The sequence below is a fragment of the Ambystoma mexicanum genome, chromosome 9 (assembly GCF_040938575.1).
Source record: "Ambystoma mexicanum isolate Mex_15411 chromosome 9, UKY_AmexF1_1, whole genome shotgun sequence".
NCBI lineage: Eukaryota > Metazoa > Chordata > Amphibia > Caudata > Ambystomatidae > Ambystoma > Ambystoma mexicanum.
The window spans coordinates 617376720-617396126 of NC_090931.1; the positions used below are offsets into that span (position 1 = coordinate 617376720).

A 19407-nucleotide genomic window follows, 5' to 3' on the forward strand; every position below is an offset into this window, starting at 1 on the left:
CCATTATGCCCAGCGCCTCCTAACAAGACGCTTTAGACTTCCATCTACCAATACTCTGAACGTCTCCCATTTCCAGCCCTGCAGTTGCCTCTGAAGAAGGGGAGGAACACTGGTGCCCGCCGCCAGTTAGCACCTTTTTGTTGGTGCTGTGTTTTGGCTGGGTCCCCTTCCTGTCAGGCTCTTCTTGTGATGCCTGCAAGAGGAGAGAGGACAGGGGTCGAAGTGGTGGGGTGGGGGGGGGCTGCCTTATGGCTCCATTTCTCCCCCCCTCTCTACCCCTGTGGGCTGCTTCCCAAGCTTAAGGGCCTGTGCCCTTTAGCTTCATAGGGGTGCCCCCTCATTCTGCCACACTGGACATTAGTCTTCCATCTACCAATACTCTGAACTTCTCCCATTTCCAGGCCTGCAGTTGCTGCACTAATACTAAAAGAATGTGATGAATAACTCAACTCTTGCCCTGCCGCCTCCAGTGCTTTTTGCAAGACACTTCTGAACTGGAATTGGGAAATTACAGACCGACCGGATGGAACCATAGTGCACCTGCATGACCCTGCCGTCTTACCAGCAGACACTCCACCAGTGACAGCCCCAGACATTTGTGCTGTCCTTGTGCCGTCCCAATAATATCTCGTCACCCTCCCTGTCGTCAAAACCTTATCTTCACTACCCCGCCATGCTTGCGTCCTCCATCAGAAAACCACCATTAAAATCCTTCTTAGAATGTCGCACTAATTCACTTATGTGAAACGACCTATACAAAGCTAGAACAGAAACTGCTCCGAATAGTAGGAACGCAAATATGTACAAATCAGCTGTAGCCCTCCCACTAACTTACAACGTTTCTGTCCATTTATTCTCTTGCTGTCATCAGGCTGCGACCCTTTTCCCCTCATACCAACCCGCCAAAGCATTTTTTTACCAAGAAATTCAGTCAGTCAACATACTTTTATTCGATATAAACATCTCCAAACATAACAAACATCCATATAAGGAAACAAAATGCAAAAATATTAAAATGAATAAAATTCATGTGTGAACTGTTTTTCCAGTCTGAACAAGGGTTAGTTAGGAAAAAAAACATATATTTCCGTATACAATTCATAAACGTAAAATTTCATATGTGGGCTGTTTTACTAAAACTAAACAATAAGATAACAGAAGAGAGCCTTGCTCGCAGCCTCTTGGGGATTTTACCAAATGTTACACTCAGCATTTGGATTCAGCAGCTTCTGCCTTAACAGCCAAGATCTATGGGTAAATCGGGCTGTTGCAAAAATTACATGAGTCTGCTAACTCTGCAGTAGGAACTTCATGGCTTATCTGGTATCCCTGATTCCTACATCATTCAAAATTGGTTTCAAATACCTACCTCTCAGGTGCTTTGTTTTCTCACAGATTAGCATAAAGTGCAATATGGACTCTCTCACTGCCCCACACACAACACATTGGTCCAATACAGCCCCGTTCCAGACCTGCATGAAAATGGCTACTGGGAGAATCCCCAATCTTACTTGTGTGTATATGTGTATATATATATATATATATATATATATATATATATATATATATATATATATATATATATATATATATATATATATATTCTTGGCATAAGTATACAAGAGGGACTAGGGGTCACACTACGAGCTCACAGTTCCAGGGCCCAGTGCACAGATGGAGGACTCAGCCAAAGGCAAGTTAGACCTTTTGTTTATTACACAAACAGACAGGGATCATACAGGACATTAAAAATCTCTGACTCGTGGCTCTTGAGCCTTGGTCAGGCGGTTTTGTGCCATTCTGACGACGCAAATCGGGGCTCTTCCCCAAAGACCTAAGAGCCTGCCTGATTGGGTGATTAGGGTGCTATCACCTATTGCTGGCACATATAGATATTATGCTGTTGGTCCTCACATGTCAGGTGGCTTGCCTGCCCCTTCCCCAAGAAACTATCTGTTACATTGTTGCAGGTTCGCAGGATTACCATTGGCCCTTGTCCTTTGCCATCCACACCTGGATTTCTGTTCCCTGATTGGCTGGAGCTGATCTCCCCAAGCCTGGGACCCAGCTCTGTTCTCAGCGCTCAGTGCACCTTCTCAAGGTGAGGAGAAAGACCACATGTTCCCAATGTAACTATTTGTGCTACCACTTTTGCCTATGAGAGTGCCCTCAGTGTTGCAATGTTGTAAAAGAATCCAGGCTTCACTTCATGTCCACGTTACTGAGAACTGTTCTCCTTCCCACCGCGAGTGAATGACCATTGTCTGGCTCTGCTGCATCACGTGGTTGAGGACTGCAAAATTGAGCTGTCTGGTCTGCAATTTGTGAGGATTTATTCTGCTCTTCCACAGATGGCCCAATGTCTCTTAGCTTTGGAATGTGCTGTTTGTTTCTGACCTTGGCTGTGTGAGAAACCTGAAGGTGTCTCACCCGCTAGTCCCCGGGGATCTGTCATCCAGGTGTTCAGGACACGATCATCGCTTTTGGATGCAGTTCCTGGGGGTAGATTAGTGTGGGAGGATCACCTGGATGACGGGGCAGGGGTCTTCGGGCAGTAGAAGTGGGACACTGGACACAGAGGCACGGTATCACCTTCCCTGTAACACCTTTTCCCCATCCTCTCAGGTAGGATACTTAGCAACTCAGCCCCCACCCCCTTTTCTGACACAAACACTTTCTCACAGACAGCTCACTGTGATAGAAAACAGTCTAACACCCGAGCCGTATACCTGACTTGTCCCAATAAAATGGTCAGGAAGGGTCCGGCAATTACTGATCATTACACACACTTGACTTCCATCACACTTCCCCACACGGATGAAAGCAGAGCACGAAAGCACACTCTGAGCAACGCTAAGCACACAAGGAAGCAATAGTTCCAAGATGGCAGTTTAATACAAGGGCAAAGACGCCAAGACCGAAGAGGGTTACAAGGAACGAAGTGCCCTTGACCTTTTCAGAGAAAGACTGTTACGTTTCTTATTCTCAAAGGCTCATGAAAGTAAGACCTGGAATCAAAGCCGAAGAAACTCGCACTGTGTGTCCGAGGTACCAGAGGCTCTCTTGCGTCGATAGACAAGATGGGGAGGAATGTTTGCCGCTGTGGTACAGTCCTTGGCTCCCACAATAAAGCAGCGCCCCGTAAGGGAGCACAGCCAGTGAGTTGGAGAGACTGATACCAGACCGGCCTGTGTTGAAGCCACGGTTCCAAGCAGCAACAGTGTATAGAGAAAACTGAAGAGAACAGTGGGTGAAGCGTATATGACACGTGAAGCAAATATAATTAAACAGCAGATAAGTGACTGAACCTTTGAATCCAAGACAGATACCGTAAACAGAGTGGTCCGGTGCCACTTGGATGCTCATTCGAAGGTCTCTGTTAGGTATTCAACTGAAAGGTAGCAGTTTAAAAAAGTAATCGTGAAAACAAAGTGGTCCTGTAATGGGTCAAGCCAAACCCTGTGCACATTCGAAAGTCTTCGATACCTGATGCTGACTAAAATTGGTCCAAACCTGGCTGAGGGAGACTAATTGAATTAAGAAGGGGATCTGAGTCCGGCTGAAGGGAATCTGGGATGAACCGCGAGTCACCCGAGGAAGAATATCCTATGAACATTGTGAAAGAGGATCTGAGCCCGGAAGAAGGGGATCCAAAGTGACGATCATTGTATCAAAGTGATCTGAGCCTGCTGAGTGGGATCCAGGGTGAATAGTGAATCACCTGAATTGAGTACTTGTAAGAGGAAAATAACTTCTTGTTTGTTTTGTCGTATCAGACCCTCCTCATGAAAAACTTTGACAGGCAAAGATACTTGAGCACAGAAGGCCCTGATGCAAATGATTAGACTGTATCCTCATGCTGAAGAAGCCAGAGATTGTGCTATGCTCGAGTGAACCACCTTGTCCCATGTTGAAAACGTGGGGAAGGGAGGCCCATGGCCTGAACATCCTGGCATATCATTTTTGTGAACACTTCTTTCTTTTTCATAAACACTACCCCACACTATTTGTATTTAGAGGTAAGGATTGGCAATGGATTATTTTTGGTATAGGTCCTTTTATTTTGACAAGCCACCACTAGGACTGTGTTATTATTTGATGGTCGTAGCTTGTCCCATCTGTAGATTAGGTTTATCATACCCTTGTTGAAGTTCAATAAACACCCTTGAACTGTGTTCACTTGTGTCTTTCGGTTGATACCATGCCTTCCTTACAGCTGTGAGGCCTGGCTTGCTGTTTGTGCAGCTTAGTTCTGCTTTACTTCGTGTCTCGTCCTGTGGCTTGTGACCTTATGGAACCTCATTATAGTTATACTATGATTTCTATATATCTATACCGTGCTATGTTTCCTATAAGTTAATAGTATTTGGTTCTTCCAGGGCTATTATACAATCTTGTAGCTTCATAGGGTTAGTTGCGATAAGCATCTGCAAGCTTGCTCTACAACTCTTCTTTTGCATTGCGTTCAGCGTTTCTGCACTTGGCTGATGAGGAACAATAATAAAATCTTTCAACAATATCTATATGCATCTGTCCTCTATCTATAGAACTATGTAAGCATGTTCTTCGTGTGAGCACGTGTGTGTTTGTGTAACTTTGTGCATGCCTGCGAGTTACATCATGACTAACGTTGCTGTGTCGTGATGTCACTAATGACGTCAGCACAATGGTTTTCCATTATTAGTCAATCTGATCCAAACAGTGAGTTGCTTTGTGCGTTATTGACTCTTTAGGCTGTCATGTTGATAGGGGTGAGTATGGGCATTCCAGGAACCCTCTCTTCAGCATCTCCCTTGTGTATATATATATAGAGATTTTTCATATGGTGGTGTAATAAAATCTAAATAAGACTTTCCACCTAGTGAGCGCAGTTCTCACCCCTGTTTCAACTTCATAGCGCCAGCCATCAACTGATCCCTTGCCCCTGATCCCTTGCCCTTTGAATCACTCCATTTCTTACTATTTTCCTCCTTCCCCTTGGCTGATTTTGAGGATTATCTCCATCCATCGACAACAGGGGGCGTAGGGCATGTCTATATTTTTCCAGCCCTTCTTGGTTCCACAGTCTCAACCAAAATACCCCAGGGCTAAGTGGCCCCAGACTACCCACCGGGATTATCTGTAGTTCTAAGGCTACCATGGCAGAGGGGGCGGTATTTGATAACAGGAGCAGTTTTTTAATTAACCTTTGCTCACCAGTTGATATTTTTGTACGTTTGGTATACCACCCAAAGTTTGGCCACATGCGGGGACAGCCTGCTTTCCATATAAATCTTGGGCAGGTGAGATTGCCCCACGGCAATTGCCTCACAGTGTCTTGCATGGAAGGCTTGGATTGGCCCCCCAGGCTTTTCTAATGTGGAGACCTATCGGCTAACCTGGTCAGCGCAGACTCCAATCTCTTGAAAACAAGCCCATAGATAATCAACATGTGGAACTTGTTCTAACTGTGCTGCATCCACCTTCAACACCATGGGCCTCGTTTTTGCAAACCGTGTTTTAAACACCATCACCGTAGATGTTTCAATATTCAGGTTCAGCTCTTTGCATTTTGCCACAAAGATCGCCATTGAGTTTTCTAACCCTCTTGAGGTCGTGGACAATAATACAGCATCATCCGCATAAAATAACGCAGGATCTTTGGGCAATACTGAGAGCCTGCAAGTAATGCACTGATAATCTCTTGGATGTACAGATTAAATAGGAGGGGGGCCAGGGCACAACCCTGCCTCACCACCTTCGTGACCAAGAAATTCATAGACCAAGCAGGTGGCCTTCTCAGCCAAATGATCAAAGGAGGTTACTGGTGACAAATATCTCTTCCCAAAAGCCATCATCTTCCCACTGTTGTGCAAATACACACTGTATTCCAGTATTGCTTGCAATGCAAATACAGGAAACCATCTCCCCTCCTGGCAAAAGGCCGTAGGTGACCTGAAAGCCCCCTCATAGACTGTTTTTGTCTTTGGCACTAGCGCTGTGGCTATTGGATGATGGAGTGGCGGGCACCGCACCTCAACAGTTCTGCTGGGAATTCAGTCATCTGTTCCTCTGTCTTCTGAAGTCGTGCATCTTTGAACGAGACACGGAATCCACCACCTTGTTCCTACCTGGCATATACTTCACTTCAAAGACCGCATTCCCCTTTAAACATGTAGGCACCAGCCCCTTTAACAGCCTCAGTGCCATTTTGCAAGATGCCCTCTGATTAACAGCTTGCTTGAACCACAGACATGCTCTCAGACCAGAAAACCACTCTCTTGTCCTTGAATTTGCTGCTTCTTATATTTAATGCAACTATTATAAGAAATACATCTAAGAAGGTGACATTCTTCACCAACCCAGTCTGAACTCAGTCTTCTGTTCCTTTGTGCATACACCACGTTGTTCCTAGAATTCACCTAAAACCAGCACTGACAGCAGCATCTGTAAGTATGTCCAATACTCCCACGAATGCGTCCATTCAAGCACCCCATTCAAGTCCGATAGAAAGTTTGCCAAAACTTGCAAGCAGACCCTCACTTCACTGGAAATGCCGGTCCTGGGGTGCTTCTCCTTCAGCCCCTCCATTGGCCGTGCAATTGATCTCAAGAATTGTCTACCCGTCTGATGTATCCTGAGAGCAAAGTTCAGTTGTCCTGCTAAAGCCTGAAGTGAATGCAACGTTACTTTCTTTGCCTCCAAACGGTCTTCAGTAGATGCCTCATTTGCCTGTACCTTCACGCACAGTAGCATGCCCACCGCCATCACTGACTCCAACTATACATCTAGGAATGTGAATCGCACAGTTGGCTCTTCTGTTTTTTCATGAGCTGAAGGGACGCCCAACCTTTCCATTGCATTCATACCATGGATCAAAGTGAGGCCGTGTTCCTGCAATGCGACCGGGGGAAAGGGGACTGGGGTTGCAGGGGTGGTGGGGAGAAGAAGCAAGAAATGTTTCAAATTATGCAATAACTGTTGTGATCCTGACTCTTTATTAGTCACCCACTACACAAACTTGCTACATCTTTCAAAATAAACGCAGGACACGGAAACAACCCATTGGCATACACATATCAAAATAAAATTCCCTTTCGAACTGGAAGCCCACAACCCATTAATCCTTTCCCTAAAGACTTTAATTTCCCAATTGCCTAATCCAAACACCCATGTTACTGCACACATTTCAGGGTCTTGTTGCGTCATTCTCTGACGTTCCCTTCGGGAATGAAAAAGAATGTATCAAGCAATATGTCCCTGTCTCCTTTTTAGGTACAGCACAACATGCAAACATGTTAAATCTGTTATGAGTCGGGCTTGGATGGACCGGCTATCCTATATAAAGCCAATTCCTTTACAAACCACCTTGCTGCTACTCCCGAATTTGCTACCAAGTTTATGCAGTACCTCCCCCAGCTCTCCTTCAGAAGCCAGGATGCAAAAATCCACCTTGAAACTGTTATACACAAACTAAACCTCATTAACCACCGGTTAAGCCAGCCATTGCACCAGTACATCGAAATTAACAGGAGTTGGCGTTCATGATGTGTTCTCTCTCAAATAACCCGCCTTTCCTACCTCCTCCACAATTGTCCCTCATCCTCCCCACAATTTCTTTTCCCTATTTTTAGTTTTGGATATAGGGGTTGCAATCGGGAAGAGCGCGATCACACACGAGTGTGAACTGTGACGGGAGGTCCCAGAGGAGGTCTTCGCTCTCTGGGGTACCCCAGCAGTGGATCTGTTTGCCACAGAGTCCAACAGGAAGTGCATAATTCCTAGCGAACGGCGCATGAGGGGGGGTGTGTATCTGGTGGATTGGACCTTAGCTCTCCACTACGTCTTCCCCTCGATTCCCGCAATCCCATGGGCTTTCAGGCGGTTGAAGAGGTTTTGAGCAACCATGATCTTGATTGCCCCGGATTGGGCGAGGAGAACTTAGTACTCCGATCTCTTGGATCTGACGGATCTGACCATCTGTCCACCTCACTGGTTGCCTCGTCGCCCGAATCTCTTGACCCAGTCGGAAGGTCGGGTACTTCACCAGAACCCAGAGGCCCTCAGCCTACATGCGTGGCTCTTGAGAGGATGAGATATGACGACTAGGACCTCTCATAGGTGTTGCTGGCTGCACGCAGATCGTCTACCAGATCTCTGTAGGCGTGCAGGTGGAGAAGATTTGAGGCATGGTGCAGGGAATGCAAGACCGATCCCATCTCTTGCCCCACCACTACAGTGATGGAGTTTCTTCCGTAACTGGCCTCAGCAGGCCTTCAGGTTGCCACAATCAAAGGCTATTTGGCGGCCTTGTCTGTGTTCAAAAGGTACCCGGATCAAGGTTCTTTCTTTACGATCCTGGTTATGGCCCAATTTCTGAAGGGTCTTGTGAATACCTTTTCTGCCAACTTCTTGTGTTGTCCCAGACTGGGATTTGAATCTAGTTCTAACATTCTTGATGGCGGCTCCATTTGACCCCATACATTCCTGCTCTTTGAGATTTATCTTTGAAAACAGCCTTTTTGGTTGCGATCACGTCAGCCAGGAGAGTTAACGAGCTGCAGGCTTTGCTTTGCAAACCCCCATTCCTGCGGGTTTCCCTTAAAGTAAGACCTGGCTTTCTTCCAAAAGTGGCTTCCGAGTTTCACCTTTCTCAGTCCATAGATTTACCGGTCTTCTACCCTCCACCACAACCCTCTATGGAAGAGGAGCGGTTTCACCATTTAGATCCCAAAAAAGCCTTCAGCTTTTATTTCGCTAGGACTGCGAAAACAAAATCAAAATATTGAGGCTGAGTACCCCAAAAGGAAATACACTGAACACGGGTTACAAAGGAACATATGAAGATCTTTAATTTATACTGATTCAGTTACAAAGAACAAAGCAAAATCAGATGGCTATCGGCCCTCAGTACGACACAGCGAACTCCAGCGTGGTTCGGTGTATTCAGTAAGAGACGCTGTACATTAGAATTCGTTGCTCTTTTATACTATTCGCGAACATGATGTCCAACCATACTTCGGGTTAATATTCCCCTAATACATTACTGATCTAGGATTCATGCCGAGTTTGCATATCGACATGTAACTAGTTTTCCTTTAATACATACGTCAACAAGCCTACTCGGCAACTATGTGTTTTGGGATTTCCCATGCAGGTCTTCTCAAACATTAATACAATGTAGTTAAACAAGTGTTCTCAGCTCAGTATTCGAATACATTGTTCTTAACATATGCTCGCGGATTAGTTCCATTGATGCGAGTAATCCTTTACACACAGGTCAACGAAGGACAAGGTCTCAGTTAACGACCTCAACAAGTGGCCTGCAGGCAAGTTACATATTAATTACACACAGAGGTCAAGACGGCCATGTTGTATTTCGGTATGACATCGTTCACCATTTTAACTCGCAGGGTGACTTTACAAAGCGAACCTAAAATGGCGGATTGACCTATAATGGCGGCTTACATTGATTTTAAGGTCAGGACCTTGCAACACGGATTTCTTCGCAAGTGGCTTACAAGCAGCTTGGCGTAGGCCAATATACATATATTCTTTGCAGTAGGAGGCACAATATCATTTCTCATTTGACAGGACCAGTTCCGAAATTCTGACCAGTTGTTCATGGCCCATTCATTGTCCCGCAAGGGTTTAGCTGCAACTAAGCAGACTGTCTCGTTCGATTATTCTTTGCATCGTAAAACGTTACCAGTCTGCAGGCCGGGTCATCAGCGCACACTCGGCAAGAGGGGTCTCGCTTTACAGCTTTACAGAAGGGAATTGCCATTGGGGACATCTGTCCTGCGGCCGCATGGTTGTCCTGGCACACGTTTACGAGGCACTATTGTCTGGATTTTGCCCGTGGGGATGATGTACATTTTGGTAGAGCATTTCTGCAAAATCTGCTTCTGTAGCACTTTCCACCTCCATGGTCCTAACTGCTTGGGTGGGGAGTCTATCAGGTGAGGAATCTGCGGGAGATGAATCCATAGAAAGAACATTACGATAAGGTAATTTCTCCTGTTAAGTATATAATACCGGTGAAAACGTGAGGTAGGTTTACAATCTGTACATCAGTTGCCAAGAACAGCCTCTCAAATTGTAGGCTTTTTATGTTTCTGTATGATTAAGAAATCATGAATTGGGGATAAGATCTACAAACAAGGTTGTCAATGATAATCCAACAGTGAAATCTTTTATCACATTTTTGCTTAACATCACTCGCCATAACCCAAGAGAGGCTGGCCTGTTCAAACAGTAACATTTATGTGCATCATTGTCCCTACTGAGCAGTTGTGGCAATGATGTACATAAATGTTTGTTGGCTTACATGCCACCAGGCACACAAAACTCTACCTCTAAAATCTGCATGGATGAAGGAGGGAATAAGGTTGCAGCTTCCAGTGTTATATTATCATGTTTTCTGTTATGAATTATTTATAGTTCTAACATGTTTTGATTTAAATTCAAATCAATATTTTCTATTCCTTCCTTTCTCACCAAGTTCTTGATTTTCTGATCAGGCTTCACCTGAACTATCCACTCTGTACACTTAGGTCACGGATACGGTTAGAGGAACACCCCTCCCCATTTATGCCTTTTCAAATTCAAAAAGAAAACAGGATATAATACTCTGTACCAACCACTAGATGTTACACTATACCTAGCATGTGATTCTAAGCAGAGGCAAACCATAGAAAGACGATTACAGGGTAATTAATATTTGTCATATAGCAGAGGGGGGTGCTAGAGAGCCTGAACAAGATGGCTGCAAGGCCGTGAGCTCCTGGGCGATTCAGAGTCAATCCGGCCAATTATCCTGATCCCTGATCTGCCATCTCGTTTTGCTACATCCCCTGTGAGGGTGGAACCTTACATGAGCACTCCGGTCTAACAGCAGAGTGCCTAGGGGCTGTAACACTGGAGAAATCACAGTGAGCAAGTGAGACCTCTCCACAGGGATCCCACTGCTAGGCTGCGCTACATTGGAGGCCACGAGGAGGGGGAGTGAGAGGCTGCGCGGCCCTGCAGGAAGGATCCTCTCCGGCAGACGATAACATATAGCGGATCTTTAACAACCCGTTAGCAAATGCTCTGGTGCTGCCTGAAACTGGCCGCCTGCCCCCCTTGGGAGAATGAGCTGTTGGGGCTCTTGTACAGATCGGCAAGCAGGGACTGTCCCCTCTGGAGGGAAATCAGACTGGTGCTGGAGCCGGTGGAGGAGCATGCTGCGCAGAGCAGCCCTCGCAATATCAGTGCACGCAGCCATCTGCGATGCACGTAGACGCAGCAGGTGAACAGTACACCGGGCACATCCAGTGGACCTGGCCCGGAGGCAGGTTGAACGAGAGAGCTGGATGGGACTGGAGCGGCCCGGGCAGGCCAATCCTAGCAGTAAACCCTTGGATGACTGGTGCGGCTGTCACCGTGTCCTGCAGGATGGATTGCACAGATTTGGTCACAGTAATCCGGCCCGGTGGGCACACATAGGAGGAGCACCGGAGCACAGAGCGGATGAGGGCACCTCCCCTCACTGGGGCACAGGGTCCCCTTGGGGCCCGGTTGTGGAAGGGCAGCAACATCATACGAAAGGCTCCAAGTGAGCGGGATAGAAGACAGGAGACCGGGGAGTGTATAGCAAAGTAAGCGGGATACTTAAACTTATCTGTAGGCAACTAACGGAAACCGAATCCGCATTGCAAAGGCTCCAAGCGGGGGGGACCTATACTGTTGCCACAAGACCAATTGGAAGTCTAACAGCACCTACAGAAATTCAGGGAGTTGGCACATAAAGAAGTGAAGTTTCTCATGGGAATAGCAGCGGTACGGAAATATGGGGAGGGACAGCACCCAAGCGAACTACTAGCTAGGGCTCCAAGGCCAGAGCGGTCTAAGGATCGGATCCTTTCTATAAGAAACAGACAGGGGTAAGAACAATTTGCGGTCTTGGAAATAATCCAAGAATTTTATAGATTCTTCAGGCAGCTATATTCCTCCCACACACAAGCTTCCCAAGCAGAGGTGGATGACTACCTAGACCAGGTCGCATTGTACTGGTGTACAGAGGAAAGGGAATGGCTGGGCTGCCCTTTGGCCGTGGAAGAAATACTATCAGCAATTAAGTCTCTCCCATCTGGGAAGTCCCCGGGTCCAGACGGTTATAGGGCTGAATTCTATAAACACTTTGGCGGGAAACTGGCCCCCCACTTACTTCGGGTATACCAGTGCTGCCTGGAAGACGGGCGGCTGTCTGTATCCATGAGGGAAGCAGTGGTAGTAGTGCTGCTGAAGCCTGATAAAGCCGCGGGCGACTGCTCTTCGTACCACCCCATATCCCTCATTAACCTGGACAATAAAATCCTGGCCGAGATTTGGTTGGGGTTTAGCCCGAGGCACTCTCCCTCATACAGTCTGCGCAGAATGTTTGGGTTGATGTCAGCGGTGCGACAGGAGAAGCAGGTGGTGGCCGCGCTCCTGGATGCGACCAAGGCATTCAACTCTGTGGAGAAGACATTTATGTTCACTATTCTGCATCGAATGGGAATGGGGGCCCAATTCATGTCTATAGTCTTGCTGCTATACCCGTCGCCCAACGCTAGGGTCAGAGTAAATGGACAACTAACCTCTGTTATAACTCTGGAAAGGGGCACGAGACAGGGATGCCCCTTATCCCTGTTACTTTTGCCCCGGCAATAGACCGCTGGCTGAGATTATTAGGTACTGCCATACACCTAGAGGGGTGAGGGTGTGTGGGCATAAAGTGGTTGTCTCCCTCTATGCGGATGATATGGTGCTCTTTGTCACGGACCCGGCAGGGAACCATGACCCGATCAGGGAGGATGTGCTGGGGTTTGGCGATTTCTCTAGGCTAAGAGTCAATGCGACAAAGTCTGTCCTCTTCCCACTAACTATTGAGACCACACAACACACAGACGAGTTGGGGTTCCAGTGGCATGGGCATTTCACAAGATACCTGGGGATATATATTTCCTGTGACCCCGTTCATTTATAGAAGCATAACTATCACAGAATACTGGAACCAAACCAAACTGTCAATGGACACACGGATAAACGTGCCGCTTAATCTGTATGGCAGAATCTCCGTGGTGAAAATGGTGCTCCTGCCACAGTTTTTGTATGTATTCCTAAATGTCCCCATGGCGCTACCTGGGGATTTTGTCCGGGAGCTAAGGTCTGCAACTACGCAGTTCGTCTGGGCAGTTAAACAAGCTAGGATTGCGTGGGAGAGGTTGATTATGCCTCTAAATGAGGAGGGACTGGCGCTGCCTTACTTCAAAACTTACTACACAGTGGCGCAAGCGGGGTTCCTCCTACATTTGGTACTGGGAACAGTCAGATAGGAGACACGTTGAGGTGGAGAGGGCACTGGCTGCCCTGTTTCTTCTGCGGTCCAAAATCTTGATGGCTCTGATTAGGACAGCCAGAGTGAAGGATATTGCAGAGCTGACCTGTAGGGCATGTTCCCGGATTGAGCACAAATCCAACGGTGAGGTCATTTACTCCCCAGAATTGCCAGTTATGTATATAACCGGTATCCCGCTCATCAGTGGAAGCGGGTATGTAGCCTATATGAGGTGACTAGGAGTGACATGTTTTCATGATCTCTTCCCGAATACTCTTTGTACAACCATGGAGCAGATGCGGAATAAACGTGAGCATTCACCCTGGGTGTAGTAGTTTGTGTTAGGCTGCGAACCTCCATGAAGGTGGTTTTCCCGACCTTCCCTAAGGAACTGGAAATGGCTCCAATATGCATTGGTGCCTACAGCAGGGACGGAACGGGACAGTCTCGACCTTATACAGCATGTGTATTAAAGACAAGGGGAAAGCTGGGAAGTCCCCTCCGGAGGAATGGGAGATCTCATTAGGTGATACGAAATCCGAGGAAGTGTGGAAATACTGCTGTGGGGAGACAAAATGTGTGGCACTCGACGCTTACTTCAAACTGATACACTTTAAGTACTTTCATCAATTCTATCACACAGCATCCTCTCTGCGCAAATTCTTCCCAGAGGTCTCGGATAGGTGCAGGAGATGTGGTACCGCACCTGCAGACTCGATGCCCTGGGATTCTTGCCTACTGGGCTGGAATTTTTGAGGCACTGGGTAACATTGTGGGGGAAGGAGTGGAATGAACACTGATAACGGCATTACTGGGTTATACTAAAATGTCCTCAAAAATATAAGGAAACTGACGAGACTGCTCCTGCTTTTAGCTAAAAGAAAGGTGACCATGGTGTGGGTGGGACCGTACTACCAAGGTTGGAGCACTGGCCGGCAGATGCTCTTCACTGTAATGATATGGAGACTCAATATGGCAGACTCGTACACCCCTGGGCTAGGCCCAGAGACATATGGGGCCCATACGTCACTTACCTGATTTCCCAATCTGCAATACCCTAAAATGGACGTGACTGCACCACTTGAGGGTACCAAGTGAAAGGTACATATGTTGCATGGAACCACAGACTGTATGCAAAGTTGGTTTAATAATGTTGGTCGCTGCAATGTCATCACATTGCGTTTCTGAAACAGAACACAAACTATCTTCCTCCTTGAAATGTGAAGGCTGTATAAACCAAGGTCGGGCTTGGTGGGATATTCACAGTGCTGTTGGTTTTGTTTTGTGGTACTTGTACTGTTGAGCATGTGTTGGCCTTGGGCCATGTTATAAAATGAAATAAAGAAAGAAATATAGTAGATGGCTTTTGTACTTCTCCAAGTGAGTTTGATGTTGATTGAGACAAACGGTTAGGTGCCCTGCCCGCTAGTGTAAGAGGTGTTAGTACCCCTTGAAACAGCCTTTAGGAAATCACACGGAAATCTGGACAACATATGCGCAATACAATCCCTTATGTCAGACCCATCCCGGCGTACAAACCCAAACCTTTATTGCTTTCTGATAGACTTCAGCAAGGCTTTTGACGTTGTCTCACGCTCACTCCTCTGGTCGAAGCATACCTTTTGGAACATTGATCCCCATCTACTGTACTTATAAAAATTCTATATACTAACACTCGGGCCTCGATGCACCTCAGCTTAGATGGTATAACAACTGGGTGCATACACACCAACCTGTGTTTGAAGCAGGGATTTGTTTTTGCCCCCCTGCTATATAGCCTCTACACAACCCATATTGCCGGTCATTTAGAAGCAGCCAGAAATGATCCTTCTAAGATGCATGGTATCCCAATTCCCTGGCTCGGCGAAGCAGACGACACTGTCCTCTTTGACCAAACCCCCATTGGGCTTCAGCGCTCCATCAACGTATTACTGACCTTTGCACATGCAAATCGCATGATTATCACTATTAACAAAACCAAAGTTATGTGCCTAGGTGGGTCCATTCCGAAGAACCCAGGATTCACCTGGAAGATGGGTCAGGTCCCATTGGAAGTAGTTGTCTCCTATGTCTATCTGCGATTCCCTTTGAAAGTAAACTCTTCAGTTCATAGAGGATTACGTAAGCAACAAGATATGGAGGAAATGGCTCACCATTAAGCAATATGTAAGCCTTAGTGGAGGTCACAACATAGAGGGTCTCCTGACACTCTACTGTATGAGCCATATACCCTCAATCCTCTATGGCCTACAAGCACACTCAGGTGACCGGATGAAATGGCTTCAAGGGCTCGAGGCGAAGATTCTTCGCTCTCTCGTGAATCTACCGAGCTTGGTGCCCATCAAAGCATGAAGAATGGAATTCGGGGTACCATCCCTATATTCCATCTGGCTGGTTCAGCGCTCGCACTACTCTATATCTTAGAATTATTGCAACGAAAGAGGACACTAATGAATTTTATTTTTTTCCTAACCCAAACTTTGATACATTACGAATTATAATCTATTTTTACTGAAATGTATACATGAATACATTTTAATACCTTTAGTGTTCAAATTAGATACAGAGATATGATTTTCTTGTTGACACTTTCACACTTTTTAAACATACGGAAATGTGAATATATGTATATTTTATGTAAATGTGCTTAAGGTTCATTTCTCTATTTTAACCAAATGCACAATAAAGTAAAACAAAAACTGGTGTTAGTATTGGTGTTTGTACAGCGACCACAATCCTGGTCAACAGAAAATTGGGTTGCTGTGGCCATGTATTGGAGAAGGTTTGAGTCTCTCTCGACCCTTCTAGTTCAGCGTACACAATTGTTTTCAAAATGCTGTCCTTCAAGAGCCCAGTAATTTTAGAATGTTACATTGAACGTGGTGACTTCACCCACTCAATTCCATTGTCACTGAGACACTTGAGTGCTTCTAGGAACTGGTAGGGACTTCATTTGAGTTGTCCATAGGTGAGACTTTTTCTAGTTGCTATTTTCCCAAAGAGTAAACGGATTTGTAATCTGTATAGGTTGCTGGGCTAAAGAAAAACATTAAACAAATAGTCAGCTGGTGTGGGGAAGTGCAACTCTTGTTTTTTCTCCCCTAGGGTGATGTCTGATTTCAGTCTATGTAAATATATATATATTTTACCAGATTTAATGACTTCTTCATTTAAACCTGACAAATACATTAATTAGGTTAAAGTAACTTCATTTACATCCAATTGTTCCTAGGCCTATTACTATTGCTGCACAAAGTCTAGCCAGCCCATGAGTTTTGAAATACTTTCTCAAGGCAAGGGAACAAAGGTGTCCTCCTTGTATGCTTTGGCTGACAAATGATAGATGCTTTCCAAGCAGACGCTCTGCAGATTGTTCTCCTGTATCAGGAAATGTTCCCAGAAAACCAATAGACGATCAGTGGATGGTCTGAGAGCTTTTTTTAAACTTAAGGGTTTCATACAATCATGGCTTTCCTGAGCCATTTTAGCCCAGTTTGTTTAAACATGAATGCAGGAATTCATTTCCATGTTTTACAAGCATTGTTGTTTATTCTAACCCAATGGATAATGCTCACGGCAGTCAAGCTCCACCCTCTGAAATGTTTTTCCCTTCCTACGGATGTTTCCTATGGAGCATATTTCCATATAGTTTATTTTAAGACTAGAAATGTGGGGAGGATAGATTGATGGAGAGGGAAATGTTACTTGCCTGTAACAGTAGACCTTGAGCGATGGCAACTTTCCTAGGCCCTACAGACCAAAATGTCCTTCAAGTGGCAGAGTCACGTTTCTTGGTGAACTCCTGTATACCGTTTTTACATTGATTCGGTATTGTCTACACATTAATGTTATAAGTATATTCAATATTTCGAAAATCTGTTTGATTGACCCTGCAAGCAGGAAATTGATCTAAGCTTTGAGCCAGGGTTGGACACCCCCACTGGTAGACTGTTACTGGTAAGTAACTTTTCTCTGCAATGTCTGAACACCTCAATTTGTCCCTGGATCACACACACCAAGTTGTGTCCCTGCGATGCCATCCTGCTCAGCCTTCTTGCTTTTCGTGATGTGTCCCTGATTGTCGGTCTCTCTTCTCCCTCTGATGTATCTCCGGTCTTCTCTTAGCTATGCCTTATGTGTCCCTGGGTCTCACTGTCTATACTTTCTCGCCTCTTTTAGCTGGAGGAGCAACTCAGTCGGCTGCAGAGGGAGAAAAATGAGCTACAGGGACGTCTGGAAGAAGATCAAGAGGATATGAACGAACTGATGAAGAAGCATAAAGCTGCTGTATGCCAGGTAAAGCTTACTTGTGCACACACATGCACATGGAACCCCTGTGTAAAAGGAAAATAAATCCTTTGTTTGGCAAGTAGATCATGTACATGTGGCCATGCACAGATAAAGGAACCCAGGGCTGTTGTGTGGCAGGTAAACCATGTCAGAGACACACAAACACACTACTTACTCCTACGTTCCGTCCCCTTGCCTCCATACTGCATGAGCATCCCTCGCTAGGGACGGGAGACAGAACCTTTTTCACCAGAAATAATCTTCTTCCCCTTTAAATTTAGAGGCACACTGGGGCGCGGCCCTGGGAGCATGCACTCCACTGACTCCGCCCACCGGCACCACTCCCCAGTTCCCTTTTCCATGTCGACTGGAACGAGACGATTTCACCAGCGCTCGTGGGTTTGGCTTTGGCCTTTTAATACCACGCACTTCCCCGGCTACTTTCTCCTCTCTTTTTTGGTCTTCTTTTTATCAATCAGGTACTCTGTCCTCTGGCGCCACGCTCCTCCCTGGTGCATGTCGACATCAGTGGGTTTCAGCAGATGTCCTACCTCCGAGGGGCTCTTCCCTACATCCGTACGCTCTTTGCCTCCGCTGCCTTGGCCCTGACCACGACTGGGAGGGTTGTACCGTGTGCAACGCACTTACACCGCATGCTCTGAAGAACAGATTAGCTCGGTGGAGGGAGCTCTTTGAGAAGTCGCCTCCATGGGACTTGAAGGACTTCGTCAGACACATGTCGAGGCCCAGAGGAGGGCTGCTTTTTTCCATCGCAACCAGCAAGGACGGCTCCTTCCCAAGGAATCGCCCAAGTGGGAGGAACCTTTCAGGTTCTCGCACCAGCATTGGTACCGAGGCTATACCAGCAACCGGCCCCCAGGCTGAGGGGTTACTAGATCCTTCCGGAGACAGTGTTAAGGGACCACAAGGTTCTATTACTGGGTGTACACCCGAGGGGCTACACCCTAGTACCGGCCAGATGTCCGAGGGGGCGCCTGCACGCAGCACTACCATGGATACCACGAGGGCAACACGCCTACCAGGCCCCATCCTGAGGTGTAGGGTAGGTCTCATGCTCCACCGCCAAGAGTCTTGGAGATGGCCGCCGCGCCAGTCAAGATGGGCACTCGTCCGATACCGCCCCTTGGAGCGGAGCAGGTGGGAGAACGAGTTACATGGTGTGACTGGTGTCAACCAGGTTCGTGGCCTACAGCTTATCCATAAGCATCGCAGGGCAGGTTTACGCAGCCAGCTAGACAGGGTATGCACCGGCCCCGGAAGCTGCCCGCTACACGGTCAACATCACCTGCCACCCCACTGGCCTGTGAGCACAGCTTCTTTGACAAATTTCCTTACACTCATGAGATCTCCTCAGATGGGGACCATCCTCCGGGATGTGATCAGGGACATTCTCCCTCCGGCCCCTCTGCCTGCACCTATAGTCATTCCTCCTATAGCTCCAGCGCCACAGGCTCTGGTGCAGCCCCTGCTGCCCTTGCCTGCTCCTTCGATTCCGGCTCCTTTGCCTCCCACAGTTCAGGTGGTTCCACGCCAGCCTCTGCTGCAGCCTCCGGCTCTGGTCTCCACACCACAGCCCTTGCTGCCCAGCATTACTCCACCCGCTCCGGACCAGCCAGATACCCTGGTGGTCACTGACGAGGAAGAAGACCTTGACATGCCATTGTCAGCCAAGGCCTTCCATGAACGGTCGCAGGTTTGGGGCTTCCTCAACCCGAGGTCGAACAACTGGAGGCAGGGGTCCTGGCCGGGGTCCT

General features: G+C 46.9%; 1 protein-coding gene across 14 annotated transcripts in view; it reads left to right on the forward strand.

Moving 5' to 3' along the window:
• MYO18A (myosin XVIIIA) overlaps positions 1-19407 on the forward strand; it is a 1313149-nt gene that overhangs the window by 1125076 nt on the left and 168666 nt on the right. For all 14 annotated transcript variants that reach the window (XM_069615286.1, XM_069615296.1, XM_069615289.1 and 11 more), the window contains one exon: positions 17522-17638. In XM_069615286.1, the coding sequence (XP_069471387.1) occupies positions 17522-17638 (117 nt within the window). The remainder of the gene's footprint in view (positions 1-17521; positions 17639-19407) is intronic.